Source organism: Nycticebus coucang, chromosome 16 (genome assembly GCF_027406575.1).
Source record: "Nycticebus coucang isolate mNycCou1 chromosome 16, mNycCou1.pri, whole genome shotgun sequence".
Classification (NCBI taxonomy): Eukaryota; Metazoa; Chordata; class Mammalia; order Primates; family Lorisidae; genus Nycticebus; species Nycticebus coucang.
This window is the reverse complement of record NC_069795.1, coordinates 2662959-2677154: the sequence shown is the minus strand read 5'-3', so window position 1 is coordinate 2677154 and position 14196 is coordinate 2662959. Positions and strand designations below refer to the sequence as shown.

Here is a 14196-nt window from a genome sequence, read left to right as displayed (position 1 = left end):
CAGGCACGTATCAGCTCCCGGAGTGGGGACCAGAGTCAGCTACATCTTATAGCCGGTGGTGTGTCCATTTGAGCTATAATCGTCTCTATTCTCTGATTTTTCAACCCATAAAGAGGGCAAAGGTAAGCATGGCCTTGGGGAAGATGGAGGATAAAGGGACGAAAAAGTAGCTGCCCCAAGCAACTCCACTGGCCCCACCTGCTGCTCCCAGGCCAGGCATCAGAAGCTCCTGAGGAGCTGCTGAACCACACCTCTTGTCCTTCCAGCTGGCCCTTGGGGTCCCAGCCACCCCCTTCAGGTCAGCCCTGTGGTCACACACAGCCTTCTGTAAGAGAACTCTGGCAAACACAGCTCTCTCCATTGGCTAGTGATGCTACCTTTCCCAGATCCTGGTGTCCTCTCTCAGCTCAGTGGTAGCTCATTCATCTGGCCTTGCCTGGGCTTCACTGGTTATGTGGCCACACCTACTTGCAAAGGAGGCTGCAAGTGCTCTTTTTAAAAATCTGGGCCCAGACAGGAGCAGCGGCTCACGCCTATAATCCTAGCACTCTGGGAAGCCGCCGCAGGTGGATTACTTGGGCTTAGGAGTTTGAGACCAGCCTGAGCCAAGAGCGAGTTTTTCCCACCTGTGTGAGAGGTGGAGCGAATGGATCTGGGCAGGGAAGAAAGTGTCCAGTCACCTGGTATCATAAGCCCTGTGAGAGGGCCCCATCTGCCTTGCTGCACACTCTTAGCCCAGCACAGTGTTGGCACAAGGACACGGAGATGTGGGTAGGGAGAAGGCAGCCAAGTCCTGGAGAGGTGATCGCGAGCTCAGTGGAGTCGGCAATGGCTTTGCCTACCCAGGGAATCTCAAGGAGCAGAGCTTTGACATACTGAGCTGTGGGCAGCACCCGTAGCCCAGTGGTTAGGGTGCTGGCCACAAAAACCGAGGCTGACAGGTCAAACCCAGCCCAGGCCAGCTAAACAACAATGGCAACTGCAACAATAAAAAAATAGCCGGATGTTGTGGTGGGCGCCTATAGTCCCAGCTACTTGGGAGACTGAGGCAAGAGAATCACTTAAGCCTGAGAGTTAGAGGTTGCTGTGAGCTGTGATGCCATGGCACTCTACTCAGGGGGACAGCTTGAGACTGTCTCAAAAAAAAAAAAAAAATGCTGAGCTGTGTCTTCGCCTTCTGTGGAGACAGAAGATGGGAATTAACAGTTTTCAGGCAGCCCAGTCAGGACTTGCCAGATACTTCACGCAGTAATGGAAGGATGCAGTTACCCCCGTCTATAATTTTCTCTTGCACGATTTGCACCAATTATATGCTATTCTTTTTCTCGTTTACTTCGAATCTAATCTCATCTCCGTCAGTTGATGCCATTCATAGAGGTCCTTTTCTGACAGCAATCTGACCAGACTGCACCAGAGGCTGTGGGGCAAACTGCGGTTCAAGATGCCCTGGGCATACCCTAGAGCACAGAGAAATCCCACCCAGCAGTCTCCACTTGGAGCAGGCTGTGCCCTTTCGGTTCTAGGTAACACAAAGAATCATAGGTGGAAACCACTGACTGATTCCGTACGCTATGGCCAGTAACCTATGCTGAAAACCAGACAGCATTTTTCAAACTGATGTGCTCGTCCCAAGGTGCCTCCCCCACCTTCCCAAGGAGCTTGTCCATGGAACACACGTGGCTTTGCACACACAGTGCTCGGCCAAGCTGCACGCAACTCTGCAGACACAAGACTCGGCTGCCCCTCCTGCACACATCACTCTGTCGTGCAGTGTGAAGTGTGTGAATGTGTCTGATTGGATCGGGAGCAACGCTCTAGAATGGGATTTGCTCAAACCCTCTCAGTGTAGGGGGAAACTGAGGCTTGGGGACAGAGCCTAGAGTCAGCACGTGGAGAACCGCAATTAGGAGCACAGGTAGTGGGAGGCCTGGGTGTGAATCATGGGTCTACCAGCCACCTGCTGTGCCCAGGGACTGTCTCCCTGGCCTCCATGCCCTTGAGCAGAAGGACCTACAGAGGGCAGCCCAGGCCAGTGCCGGGCACACAGGGGCAGCGTGGCCTGTGTCATGTCAGCTGAGAAACCTTTATAAACACTCTCAGAAGTGTCCTCTCATCTTCCTGGTATATCTATGCTGTGGTTACAGTTTTAGGTGGAAAAAAAAAATCCAAAACACAGGAGGTAATTTGTAAATACTTAAAATATATGTATTTAAAGGTAATACATAGCCCTCTTTGACAATAACTAAGATCGCTAACTGGGGATGAAAAAAATCAATACATTGACATTTAGGAACAGAGGTACAAGAGAAGCTGCTCAGCACGGCCCCTCCCACCCCGACAGTGCAGCAGGGAGATGAATCTACTTCCTGATCCCAAATACACGCTCACAGATGGCAGCGTCACCGTGCACATTGGTCACATGGGCAAAGGCGACGCTTGAGACCAGGAATTAGAAATAGGTCAGCTCATCATGTCTGGCTTTGTCGGTCTGGTAGTCAGACAGGGCCAAGGGCTTGTTTTCATGAGGAAGACTCTGAAACACTCGCAGGTGTATGAATTTCTCGTCACCAACATGAACCTGTGGGAAGAGAATCAAGTGAGTGGAGCCTCTGACCCGAGTCCCCTTGCATGGGTGTTGCCCTGGAGGCAGGTGCTGTGTCCCCTCTGGTTGCCAGCAGCTTCTCCTTCAGGAGCAGGGCCACCCTCTTGCTCCACCAAAGTCCTTCCTTAGCTACCTGAAAGCCTGTCCTGTGTGTTAGGCCCCCACACATGCAGGGCCTGAAGCTCGTCCTCCAGGGCAGACACAGGACTCCCACTGAGACCCCCCTCCCAGCCTACACAAGCTTCCCCCGTGTGGTCCCTGCCCCACCTTGATGAAGAAGTTCGTCCCTGCAACCACCTGGGACTTGAACGATACAGCTTTGAAGACAGGGAACTTCTTATTTTCTTTCTCTTCAAGCTGGGACTTCACCTGGGGGAGAGGAGAGAGTGGAGAGAATGGGGTGGCTTCCCTCCTACAGGGGCAACTTACACATGTGACTTACACCAGCACATGGGACTGTCCTCAACACGACTGTTTCCTGTAATTGAGGAGACACAGCAACTGTTAGCCCTAATAAAGTAAAAAGAACAATTCCTTAGTTATTCTACCAAAGTTTTAATGATACTACTTCAGGACATCATTTGCCTTTTCTTTTCTAGGCATGGGACATTTTATACTTTTATGATTACAATACTATATTACAAGTTATACCTTGTTTTTCTTTGCTTGATATGAAAACAGTCCATTTGAAAGACTATATTCATGGGCGGCACCCATAGCTCAGTGGGTAGGGTGCCGGCCACATACACGGAGGCTGGCAGGTTCCAACCTGGCCCAGGCCAGCTAAAACAACAATGACAACTGCAACAACAACAACAAAAAAAATAGCCGGGCGTTGTGGCAGGCACCTGTAGTCCCAGCTACTTGGGAGGCTGAGGCAAGAGAATCGCCTAAGCCCAAGAGTTTGAGGTTGCTGTGAGCTGTGACACCACAGCATTCTACCCAGGGCGACAGCTTAAAACTGCCTCAAAAAAAAAAAAAAAAAAAATATATATATATATATTCATGATTTTTAATTAATTTTTGAAAATCAAGTACTTTAAATGTAATCTCAATTTTAATTTAAATGTAATCTTCTACTTCCTACACGTGTCTTAGTTCTATCTGCTCCCCCTATTGTGGACACTCAGGTGGGTCCTCATTCCTGCTGTATCAGATAATGCCACAGGTGACAAAGCTTCCCCCTCCCCCAGATGTCTTTAGGATAAGGTGGTGTGGCACAGGCTGATCCTGACCTTAGTGTCAAATAGCAAATGGACTCTCAATTCAAGAGTCTTTGACTTTTAGCAGCTGATTACCTTTGTAATGAAAGAAAAGGGAAAAAATTTAAATTTACTATATAGTCTAAAAAAAGTTCCCCGGCTACTATTTAGTCACAGGGTAGGCACCAAACAGGGCAACTAGGCAGTCCCAGAGAAGGAAGGATTTAGTTTAAGCAAACCAAAGCTATCCCATCAGTTAAGAAGTGGAAATAAAAGGAGTCATCAAAAGCAGCCTAGCCAACAGCTATGTCACCTTCAAAGCCTTCAGGGAAAAAGCTTGTAGGGACAGGCATGGACAGGCAAGGACAGAAGGCCTGGAGGACGCAGTGAGCCAAGGTGCTGTCCTGCCACCCCTCTGCCCATTACATGCTCGGGCATGCTCCTCGCCCTACTGGGCACAGGGCAGGCCACTGTCTGCTGAGGGTACCACACCAATGCTGTGACAGACAGCAAGGTGGGCTGGGCTTTTGCCCAGGGAGTGATGGAAACCCAGAGACCAGCTGAAAAGCCACAGACTGCTGCCCTCAGGGAATTGAGGTATGGTACCTGGAGTGGCCTGGGGGAGGGTCCCCCATGTGCCGGGACAGAATGCACAACCTTTGGGCCTTTGGTCAGTCTCTGGTCTCAACTCTCCTTGTCTGCCAAGTGGAAACAGGAACACTCTGTGTGGAGTGCTCCATAGAGATCATAACCAAAGTACTGGCAAGAGGGTCCCCAGTAAGTGTCCCCACTCCTCCCCCTTGCCTTTCTGTAGAGACCACCCAGTAATAGGCCAGTCTTCAAATCTCTCCCAGCAGCTGCAGCTGCCACCCACTCACTGGTCACTGAACAGCAGCGCTTCCCTCCTGGCTGCCACAAGAACTTATTCAGAGTTTGTGGTGATAAATGAGGAATGGCCTGGAAAGCCAGGAAACGGGCAGCTGGGGAAGAGGAACCAGTTTTCCAGGCGTGGCTCACAAGCACAGTCATATTTGGGACAAACTCCTCATTTTCAAAGTCCCCATGGAACTGACTCACCACCCTTTCCTGCAGTCAAGATGGTCAAGACCACGTGAGCCATGACCCTATGGGCTGACCATATGCATCGGGTTTAGGAAGCAGCAGCCCAGGAAGGAGACTCGAGGACAAAGAAGCCTGTTGTACTTTCCCAGTTCTTTTTTTTTTTTTTGCCTTTTTTTTTTTTAGAGACAGAGTCTCACTTTATGGCCCTTGGTAGAGTCCAGTGGCCTCACACAGCTCACAGCAACCTCCAGCTCCTGGGCTTAAGCGATTCTCTTGCCTCAGCCTCCCGAGTAGCTGGGACTACAGGTGCCCGCCATAGCACCCGGCTATTTTTTTGTTGCAGTTTGGCGGAGGCTGGGTTTGAACCCGCCACCCGTGGCATATGGGGCCGGCGCCCTACTCACTGAGCCACAGGCGCCGCCCAATACTTTCCCACTTCTTACTGAAAAGGGAAACAAGGCCTGGCACCCTGCACCTTTCCTGCTTGTAGAGAACTGACTGTATTAACAGTGACAGCTGGGGCAGGCCTGACTTGGTACACCAGGAGCCTCCTATGCACAGTACAAACTCAACCTCCTTGCAACCCTCTACCCATTTCACAGATGAGGAAACTGAGGCACGGGGACCAGACAGCTGCCCACCGTCTGCCCACTGCAACCCAGCCTGGTCTTTATCTTTTGAGTTTTAACTTTTTACCCAGACTTACACTTTGAAACAGGGCTAGAGTAAGAAAAGCATGACGGACGCCTGAGTGCCCTTTGTGTGGACACAGCCAGTTTCTCCCAGGTACATTGAGTGCTCTTACTCTCCTCCACTATTTCCTCAACTATTTACCAGTCTTGACAAAGCTCTTTCGCTCAAACTTCAGTCAGGCTCCCGACCCTCCTCCTAGGCCACTTGTGCAAAGACCCTGCTCAGTCTGTTTAGCCAAAACCCCACCCTGGGTGGGCATCTGGGCGGTTGGTTCCCTCCCAGGTGGAGTCTGATCGCACCCCCAGCAAGACACCTCACAAATCCCCTAGTAACCGTCAAGACAGGGACACCCGGGCTCCTGGGCTATGTGGAACCCCTTGCTGGTGCCGCCTGGAGCCCTGCCCCTCCCGTCCCGCCCCGTCCTACACCTCCGCGTGGTGGGCAGGGCCTGCCTTACCGCCTGCGACAGCATCTTGAAAGGCCCTTCACCACTCAATACTCGAGCCCACGTTTCCAAAGACCAGAGGGATCTTCTCTCATAAATACAAGCTCAGCCGGGTTACCATCCTCTGAGTCTGCAGCTATAGACCTTTGACCCTGCACCACGGACTGCAGCGCGGGAGGGGAGTGGGCGCCGCACGCCCTTCCCTGGGTCCCTCCCGCGTCCCCCGCAAAGCTGAGCGCCCCCGAGGGAGTCCTGGGCAGGGGTCCCCGGGCGGGAGCCGCCAGGCAAAGGTGCCCGCCACCCCGCGCTGTCACCCTGCAGTCTCAGGCCCCACCTGGTCGGCGATGTCCTGGGTGTTGGCCGTGGCCGGCTGCGTGGCGGAGGGCGCCCCGCACTTCATCTCGGCGGCAGCTGGAGGGACCAGGCGGAGGGGACCAGATCTGACGAACGATCGCGGCTAAGGCTTTGCCAGCGGACCTGCGGCTGGACCCTGAGTCTGACGTCCCGGTCCGAGTGGGCGCGGCGGTCACGTGACGAGCGGGCGGCACCAAGGCGCAGGGGGGCCCTGTTTGGGGGCCTCTGTGGGGTCCCTCCTCTGCAGGAGCGGGGGCGCGGTGGGACCGGAGGCGCGGAGTGTGACTTACTCGCCGCAGGTGCCGTCTCCGGGCGCAGGGCTGGCGTCCTACACCGCAACAGGGACGGGGGGAGGTGGAACGGCGACCCCGCCCGGTGGTATCGTCCGCCCTGCAGCCCAGTCACGAGCCCGGGAGGGGCGGGGCGGGGCGGGAAGTGGATGCCTGCAGGGGGACACCGGGCGGGGGACACAGGCTGCGCTGGGCGGGACCCCAGGCGAGGAAAGGACATCTGGGCCTACAAGGGGACACCGGGCGGGGGACACAGGCTGCGCTGGGCGGGACCCTAGGCGAGGAAAGGACATCTGGGCCTGCAGGGGGACACCTGGCGGGGGAGACGCAGGCTGCGCTGGGCTGGACCCCGGGCGTGGGAGGACCTGCGGGCCTGCAGGGGGACACCGGGCGGGGGAAGGACATCAGGGCCTGCAGGGGGACACCGGGCGGGGGAGACTTAGGCTACTCTGGGCGGGACCCCGGGCGGGGGAGGGCATGCAGGCCTGCAGGGGGACACCGGGCGGGCGGTCAGCCGGGGGTGCGGCGGTGCCGGCTGCAGTGGGTGTCACAGCGCATGACTCTGAAGCCGGCTCCCGAGGGCTCCAGGCTGGGTGGGGAAGGAGGCAGGTCGGGGGGCTGAGTGCTTGGTTCTGTGAGATTTGGGTTTAGGATTTAGACTGGACTCAATCCTCTGGGTGAGGGAAGGGCCCTCGCCTCATTTCAGGTAGCGGCGGCCTCCTTCGGACAGACAGATGGAGCCTGTCCCCAAACCCCTAGGCCTGCTCCTCAGGGGGCCCTGGGCCTATTTACCCCTTGGTGCTGACACTGGGCTGAGGGCGCTTCCAAAGCAGGGCCTCACAGGAGGATCCTGCCAGGCCGCTACAGTCTAACTTGGGGGGAAGGGGTGGGGTCTGGAGTCAGGTGCTTTGAGCCGTAGGGATGAGAGGGAGAGACGCTGCCGTCATTGTTGAATGGACACATATTAAACCCCATAAAAATGGAAGACTGCTGCGGAGAAACTAAAGCACCAGGAAAATATGGTAGAGGAGAAAGGAAGGCAGCTTGGCGGTCCCTTGGATCCAGCTCTGTGCGGCTTCTGGTGGGGGAAGCGCACATTTTACGAATATGCTCACACCTGTGCAAATAAGAAGGCTCGCCCAAACGAGAACAAAAGGCGAGTGATTCAGGGGTACGGCCACCCTGCTTGTTGTTGGCAGAGACCCAAAGGCAGGCAGGGCAGAGGGGAACCCCCAAGCCCAGTGTCAGCACCAAGAGTAAGGCTCCGTGTGCCCTGATGGGGGGGCTGTGGCAGGGGAGCTGGAGGAAGAGCTCACTGTAGGCTGCATTCTGATGCAGGGAGGGTGGGGATGAAGTTAAGAAGGCCCCTGACTCCCCATGTGGGTTCTTGGCTTCTCCTGGGAAAGAATTGAGCCATAGTTGACTAGCGACCAGAAGTTTGTTGACAGACTACAGATCCTGCTCCGTAGAACAGGGATCTCCTGAGCGTGTGGGGCACCTTAGGGGGCAATGGTAACCTTCTTTACGTGTTCAAAGACCTTGTGAGTGAAAGACTTGGGGCAGGGCCCCCCACTCTGCCCTGAGCTCTGACAACCCCAGTCAACCGCAAGAGAGGGCGCTTGATGCAAATAGCAAGAGGATTTTATTCCAGCATGCTGGGGCTTGACTCACAACTCTTTTAGGAGCCGAGGAGTCAAGCCCTGAACGGCAGGTTTTACAAGCTTATATATAAAGGCAAAAACCACAAAGTAGGGAGGGGCAGCAGACATAGCAGGGGCTTTAGGGAGGGGTAGGAGACATAGCAGGGGCTTTAGGGAGGGGTAGCAGACATAGGGGCTTTTCCAGATAAGAAGAACTCTGGTACATTACTCATCTATCTTAAGACAAGATCAGCAGTTAAACATTTGCTTAGCTTTTTTCTTTCAGAACCAGTTACCGGTTATCTGCTTCAGCTCAGGGCTATTTCCTAGGACAGTTACAAAAGGTCACATTCTGGGCGGCACCTGTGGCTCAGTGAGTAGGGTGCCGGCCCCATATGCCGAGGGTGGCGGGTTCAAACCCAGCCCCGGCCAAACTGCAACAAAAAAATAGCCGGGCGTTGTGGCGGGCGCCTGTAGTCCCAGCTGCTGGGGAGGCTGAGGCAAGAGAATCGCGTAAGCCCAAGAGTTAAGAGGTTGCTGTGAGCCGTGTGACGCCATGGCACTACCCGAGGGCAATACAGTGAGACTCTGTCTCTACAAAAAAAAAAAAAAAAGGTCACATTCTTATGGTAGGGGGCGAGGGGTGCTGCTACATATCTGGTCCCCCCCCCCTTTTTGGATTTGGTAGTACTTTCCTTCATGAGGAAACAGCCATATGTGACCAACATCATCTTGAGGTCAGGACATAAAGCTGAGTCACAAACTGCTGTCACAGGAAGGTGAGCACAGTACTTGGTAAGGCGTCCAGCTTAGTAATTCATCCACCGCTGAGAGGCAGCTTCCTTGTTCAGAGTAGCCAGGGTCTGGTGTCCACCAAAAGAGCTGCACTTGGCCTCTCTTGACCTTTCTTTCTTTTTTGTTTGTTTTGGCTGGACCAGGTTTCCCGCCACCCCTGGTATATGGGGTCCAGCACCTTACTCCTTTGAACCACAGGCACCACCCTTAACCTTTCTTTTGTTGATGGAAAAGAACCCACACTCTGTAAAAGAATTTAAAGAGCTTTATTCTGAGCCATATTGGAGGACCAAGACCCAGAGCCATGCTCAAGAAGCCTTGAGCAAGTGGGCTTACGGTTTGGTTTTATACATTTCAGGGCAACAGGAATTATAGGTAAAGTCATAAATCAATAGTGGAAAGTGTACGTTGGTTTGGCCTGAAAAGGTGGGACATCTCGAAGCTGACCAGGAATCAGTGCAAAGGAATGCTGGTTAAGATGGGCGGCGCCTGTGGCTCAGTGAGTAGGGCGCTGGCCCCATATGCGAGGGTGGCGGGTTCAAACCCAGCCCCGGCCAAACTGCAACAAAAAAATAGCCGGGTGCTGTGGGTGCTGTGGCGGGCACCTGTAATCCCAGCTACTCGGGAGGCTGAGGCAAGAGAATCGCTTAAGCCCAGGAGCTGGAGGTTTTGTGAGCTGTGTGATGCCACGGCACTCTACCAAGGGCCATAAAGTGAGACTCTGTCTCTACAAAAAAAAGATCAGGGTCTGTGAATCACAGACAAACTACGGGACACAGGCCAGGACTCAGGTGCTTTGTTGTGTATATTGAGGACCTGCAGGTGTGTCTTGCATAACCTTAGGCCTGGTAATGAGTCACAAAGGACATCTCTGGTTGGGGAGGGTGTGATGAGGCCTGTCTGAACTTTCTCATGGTTAGCAACTCACTTTAGGGATCCCTTTGGCTAAGAGGGGGGACTAGTCTGTCATTCAGTAGGGGAGGCTGTAGTTAACCCTGAATTGGAAAGACAGACATCTGGGCAGCTGCAACTTGGCCTCACCTACGTTTAGGATCCCAGTGGTCGCTGTAGGCCACAGCTCTCTCCCCACACGTGCACAGGCTGCCTGCTGTGTGTGCTCAGACAAAAGGAAAATGAAGACTTGTTCCTGGGTGGCGCCTGTGGCTCAGTGGGTAGGGCATGGCCCCATATACCAGAGGTAGAGGGTTCAAACCCAGCCCCCGCCAAAAAAAAAAATAGCTCACAGGAGAATCCCCAAGGCCCAGGAGTTGGAGGTTGCTGTGAGCTGTAATGCCACAGCATTCTACTAAGGACAACAAAGTGCGACTAAATAAAAAAAAAAAAATCTGCACAAAAAATAAAGAAGGATATGTTAGACATAGTCCCTTTTGGGCTCCCTTCCGAAACTTTTCTTTTCCTCATTTTTTATAATAAGTTGAGAAAGTAAGTATGGGGAGAAGCACCCAGCATGGGAGTAAATAAGTTTGCTAGAAGCAGGCAGGGCTGGGGAGCCACAGCACGAAGGCGCAGCTGTGGATCAGGCAGACACCTTGATCTCAGACTTCTGGCCTCCAGACCAGGAGAGAATAATCTCTATGGCTTTAAGCCTCTCAGTTTGTGACACCCAGTTCCAGCAGCCCCAGGAAACTGATCCATGGTGCCTGACACCACCTAGTAGAGATTTTCTATCATGGAAGCAAAATTTTGCTTTAAAGATGCCACACACCTCCTTGGACCCACCTATTCAAGTTGAGGTATAGCTAGCAGGGTGCATTGGCTCATGCCTATAATCCCAGCACTCTGGGAGGCTGAGGTGGGTGGATAGCTTGAGCTCACAGCGTGAGCAAGAGCGAGACCCTGTCTCTAAAACTAGCCAGGCGTGGTGGTGGACACCTGTAGTCCCAACTACCAGGGGACTAAGGCAGAGGATCACCTAAGCCCAGGAGTTTGAAATTGCTGTAAACTATGACACCATGGCACTCTACCCAGGGTGACAGAATGAGACTGTCTCAAAAAAAAAAAAAAAAAAGTTGAGCCTAAAGGTGACCAAGGCTTAGGAAACACAGGACTCATTGTAAGGTAGCTGTGGAGTCCATCAAGTCACAAAGCTGGGTGTAGAGCAATAGCTAAAGTTTATTTAGCGCCTCACTGAAGGGGGCTGAGACTCCATAGGCATTGGCCCTAACGGCAGGGGGGGTGCTTACCTTTTAAAGGTTTTAGTAGGTGTGGGGGGAAGACTGTTACTTTGGTGTACAAGTGACTGTTGCCAGGTAGGTTCCAGCTGGCTTCCCATGAGACCATTGGGTTCCTTTAGTGTTTAGCTCCCCAGGAGCCATCGTGTTGCTAATTCCTTCTAATGGCTGGGTCCCAGAAGGGGTGGTTTTAGCAGAGATCACTGGACAGCAAAGGTGGAGTGCCTTATGTTCAAAATGGGGTGGCCTATGCTTGCTCTGGTTTTGGAGTTCCTCCTACCGACCTATCACTATGAACGTGGAATTTTCTACATTCTGGAAAACAAAACACAAACAGGGCACCCTGAGGATAGGAAGTGGGTCCGTGTGATGTTGTGCAGAGATGAGAAATGTGGGTCTTCATCGTTTGTGGAACTGGGCACCTTCTGTTGCTGACCTGGGTGCAGAGAGACTCACCATCTAGCACTATCCCAGGGCAGGGCAAACTCCCAAGAAAACCCCTGCTTTTATGGCACAGTGGTAAGGTATACATACCTTAAGTTGGAAGATACATTCATCCCCTAAATTCTCATCAGACTTTCTTTCTTTTGTAGAGACAGAGTGTCACTTTATCACCCTCGGTAGAGGGCTGTGGTGTCACACTGCTCACAGCAATCTCCAACTCTTGGGCTCAAGTGATTCTCTTGCCTCAGCCTACCGACTGGGACTACAGGCACCCGCCACAATGCCTGGCTATTTTTTGTTGCAGTTTGGCCAGGGCCGGGTTTTAACCTGCCACCCTTGGTATATGGGGCCAGCGCACTACTCACTGAGCCACAGGTGCTGCCCAGTGCTGTCCTTCTCAGCACAACATCAGGGTGTATGAAGTTGATGTCTTATCACTGGTCATGCTGACCTTAATCACTTGTGTAAAGTGCATCTGCCATATTTCTCAATTGTGAATGTACATTTTTCCCCTTTGTAATGAATAAACACCTTTGAAACTTTGCAAATATCATTCATTTCATATTTTTTGCCTACTAACTTTAGTATCTTTTTTTTGTTTGTTTTTGGTAGAGACAGAGTCTCACTTTGTCACCCTTGGTAGAGTGGCTGTGGCGTCACACAGCTCACAGCAACCTCTAACTCCTGGGCTTAGGCGATTCTCTTGCCTCAGCCTCCCAAGAAGCTGGGACTACAGGTGCCCGCCACAACACCTGACTATTTTTTTGTTGTTGTTGCAGTTTGGTCAGGGCTGAGTTTGACCCTCGGTATATGGGACCAGCACCCTACCCACTGAGCCACAGGTGCCGCCCCTAACTTTAGTATCTATAGGCAGTTCTAAAAATAGATATTTTAAGTTTAGTGAAAGAGTAATAATTTTGCATAATAAGTTTATTATTCATTAATAAAGCACATTTTTATTTATTCATTCAGAGACGTAGTCTCACTCTGTCATAATGGGTAGAGTGCCACGGTGTCATAGCTCACAGCAACCTCAAACTCCTGGGTTCAAATGATCCTTTTGCCTCAGCCTCCCAAGTATTAGGGACTAAAGGCATGTGCCACAACACCCAGCTAATTTTTCTATTTTTAGTAGAGACAGGGTGTCACTCTTGCTCAGGCTGGTCTTAAACTCCTGAGCTCAAGCAATCCACTTTGGCCTCCCAGAATGCAGCTATTACAGGTGTGAGCCATGGCACCTGGCCTAGCACATTAATTTTTAGTTACACTGAATATGCTATAATGCGTTCAGTAGCCATCAGCATTTAATAGCTGAATATACTGTACAATATTCTTAAAGATATATGTTGATACATCTCCTTTAGTTATTTTGGTAAAATTTCGTGTCAGAAATTCATGTCCTAGGGAGGGTAATTGGTGGGATCACACCTATGGTGCATCTTACAAGGGTACACGTGAAACTTACTAAGTGTAGAATATAAATGTCTTAACACAGTAACTAAGAAAATGCCAGGAAGGCTATGTTAACCAGTTTGATGAAAATATTTCAAATTGTATATAAAACCAGTGCTTGGTGCCCCACGATTGCATTAATGTACACAGCTATGATTTAATAAAAAAAAGAAAGAAAAAAGAAATTCATGTCCTATCTATTAAAATTACTATTTTCTTTTTTTTTTTTTTGTAGAGACAGAGTCTCGCTTTATGGCCCTCGGTAGAGTGCCGTGGCCTCACACAGCTCACAGCAACCTCCAACTCCTGGTCTTAAGCGATTCTCTTGCCTCAGCCTCCCGAGTAGCTGGGACTACAGGCGCCCGCCACAACGCCCGGCTATTTTTTGGTTGCAGTTTGGCCGGGGCCGGGTTTGAACCCGCCACCCTCAGTATATGGGGCCGGCGTCCTACCGACCGAGCCACAGGCGCCGCCCAAAATTACTATTTTCTTTAGGTTTGGCTGCCGCTTCCCTGCCCTTTGGTTTCTCCCAGGACGTAGTACTGGGTGTCTAGAATGCATGTGGCTGTTCTCTCATTGCCTGGCTCCCCAGAGGCAGGGATCTTGTTCACAGGGCCACTGTCACTTAGACCAGAACTGGCACATACATGTATATGGTACTTAAATCATTAGAGAACTAATTCTAAAGTTTCCAAAATATTTTCCAACTTTTTATTATGAAAAATTTCAAACATAGAAGTTGGAAGAATAAGGCAAAGGACACCTGTAGTCCCACCACTAGATTCCACTCTCATTAACATTTTGCCCTGTATCCTTATCTGCACGTGTGAATGTGTGTGTGTGTATATATGTGTGTGGGGGGGTATTTTTACAGAATTAACTTCCAGACATCATGATGCTTTGCTCTGACCTAATAGTTCAGTGTGGTCTTTGAACTAGTTCAGTCACTAAAAATAAAGGACATTCTTTTACATCAGGGGTTGTCAAACTGTGGTCCTAGGCCAAATTCAGTCCCCACCTGCCTG

The 14196-nt window shown here is 51.6% G+C and overlaps 1 protein-coding gene across 1 annotated transcript; it reads right to left on the bottom strand.

The window, feature by feature from the left end:
- Positions 1 to 2180: 2180 nt before the first annotated feature.
- CSTB (cystatin B) lies at positions 2181 to 6632 on the bottom strand. Its single transcript, XM_053565775.1, has 3 exons — positions 6339 to 6632; positions 2870 to 2971; positions 2181 to 2578 (listed from the first exon to the last, which is right to left on the bottom strand). The coding sequence occupies exons 1-3, from the start codon at positions 6402 to 6404 to the stop codon at positions 2450 to 2452; spliced, it is 297 nt and encodes a 98-aa protein (XP_053421750.1). The 5' UTR covers positions 6405 to 6632; the 3' UTR covers positions 2181 to 2449.
- Positions 6633 to 14196: the final 7564 nt, after the last annotated feature.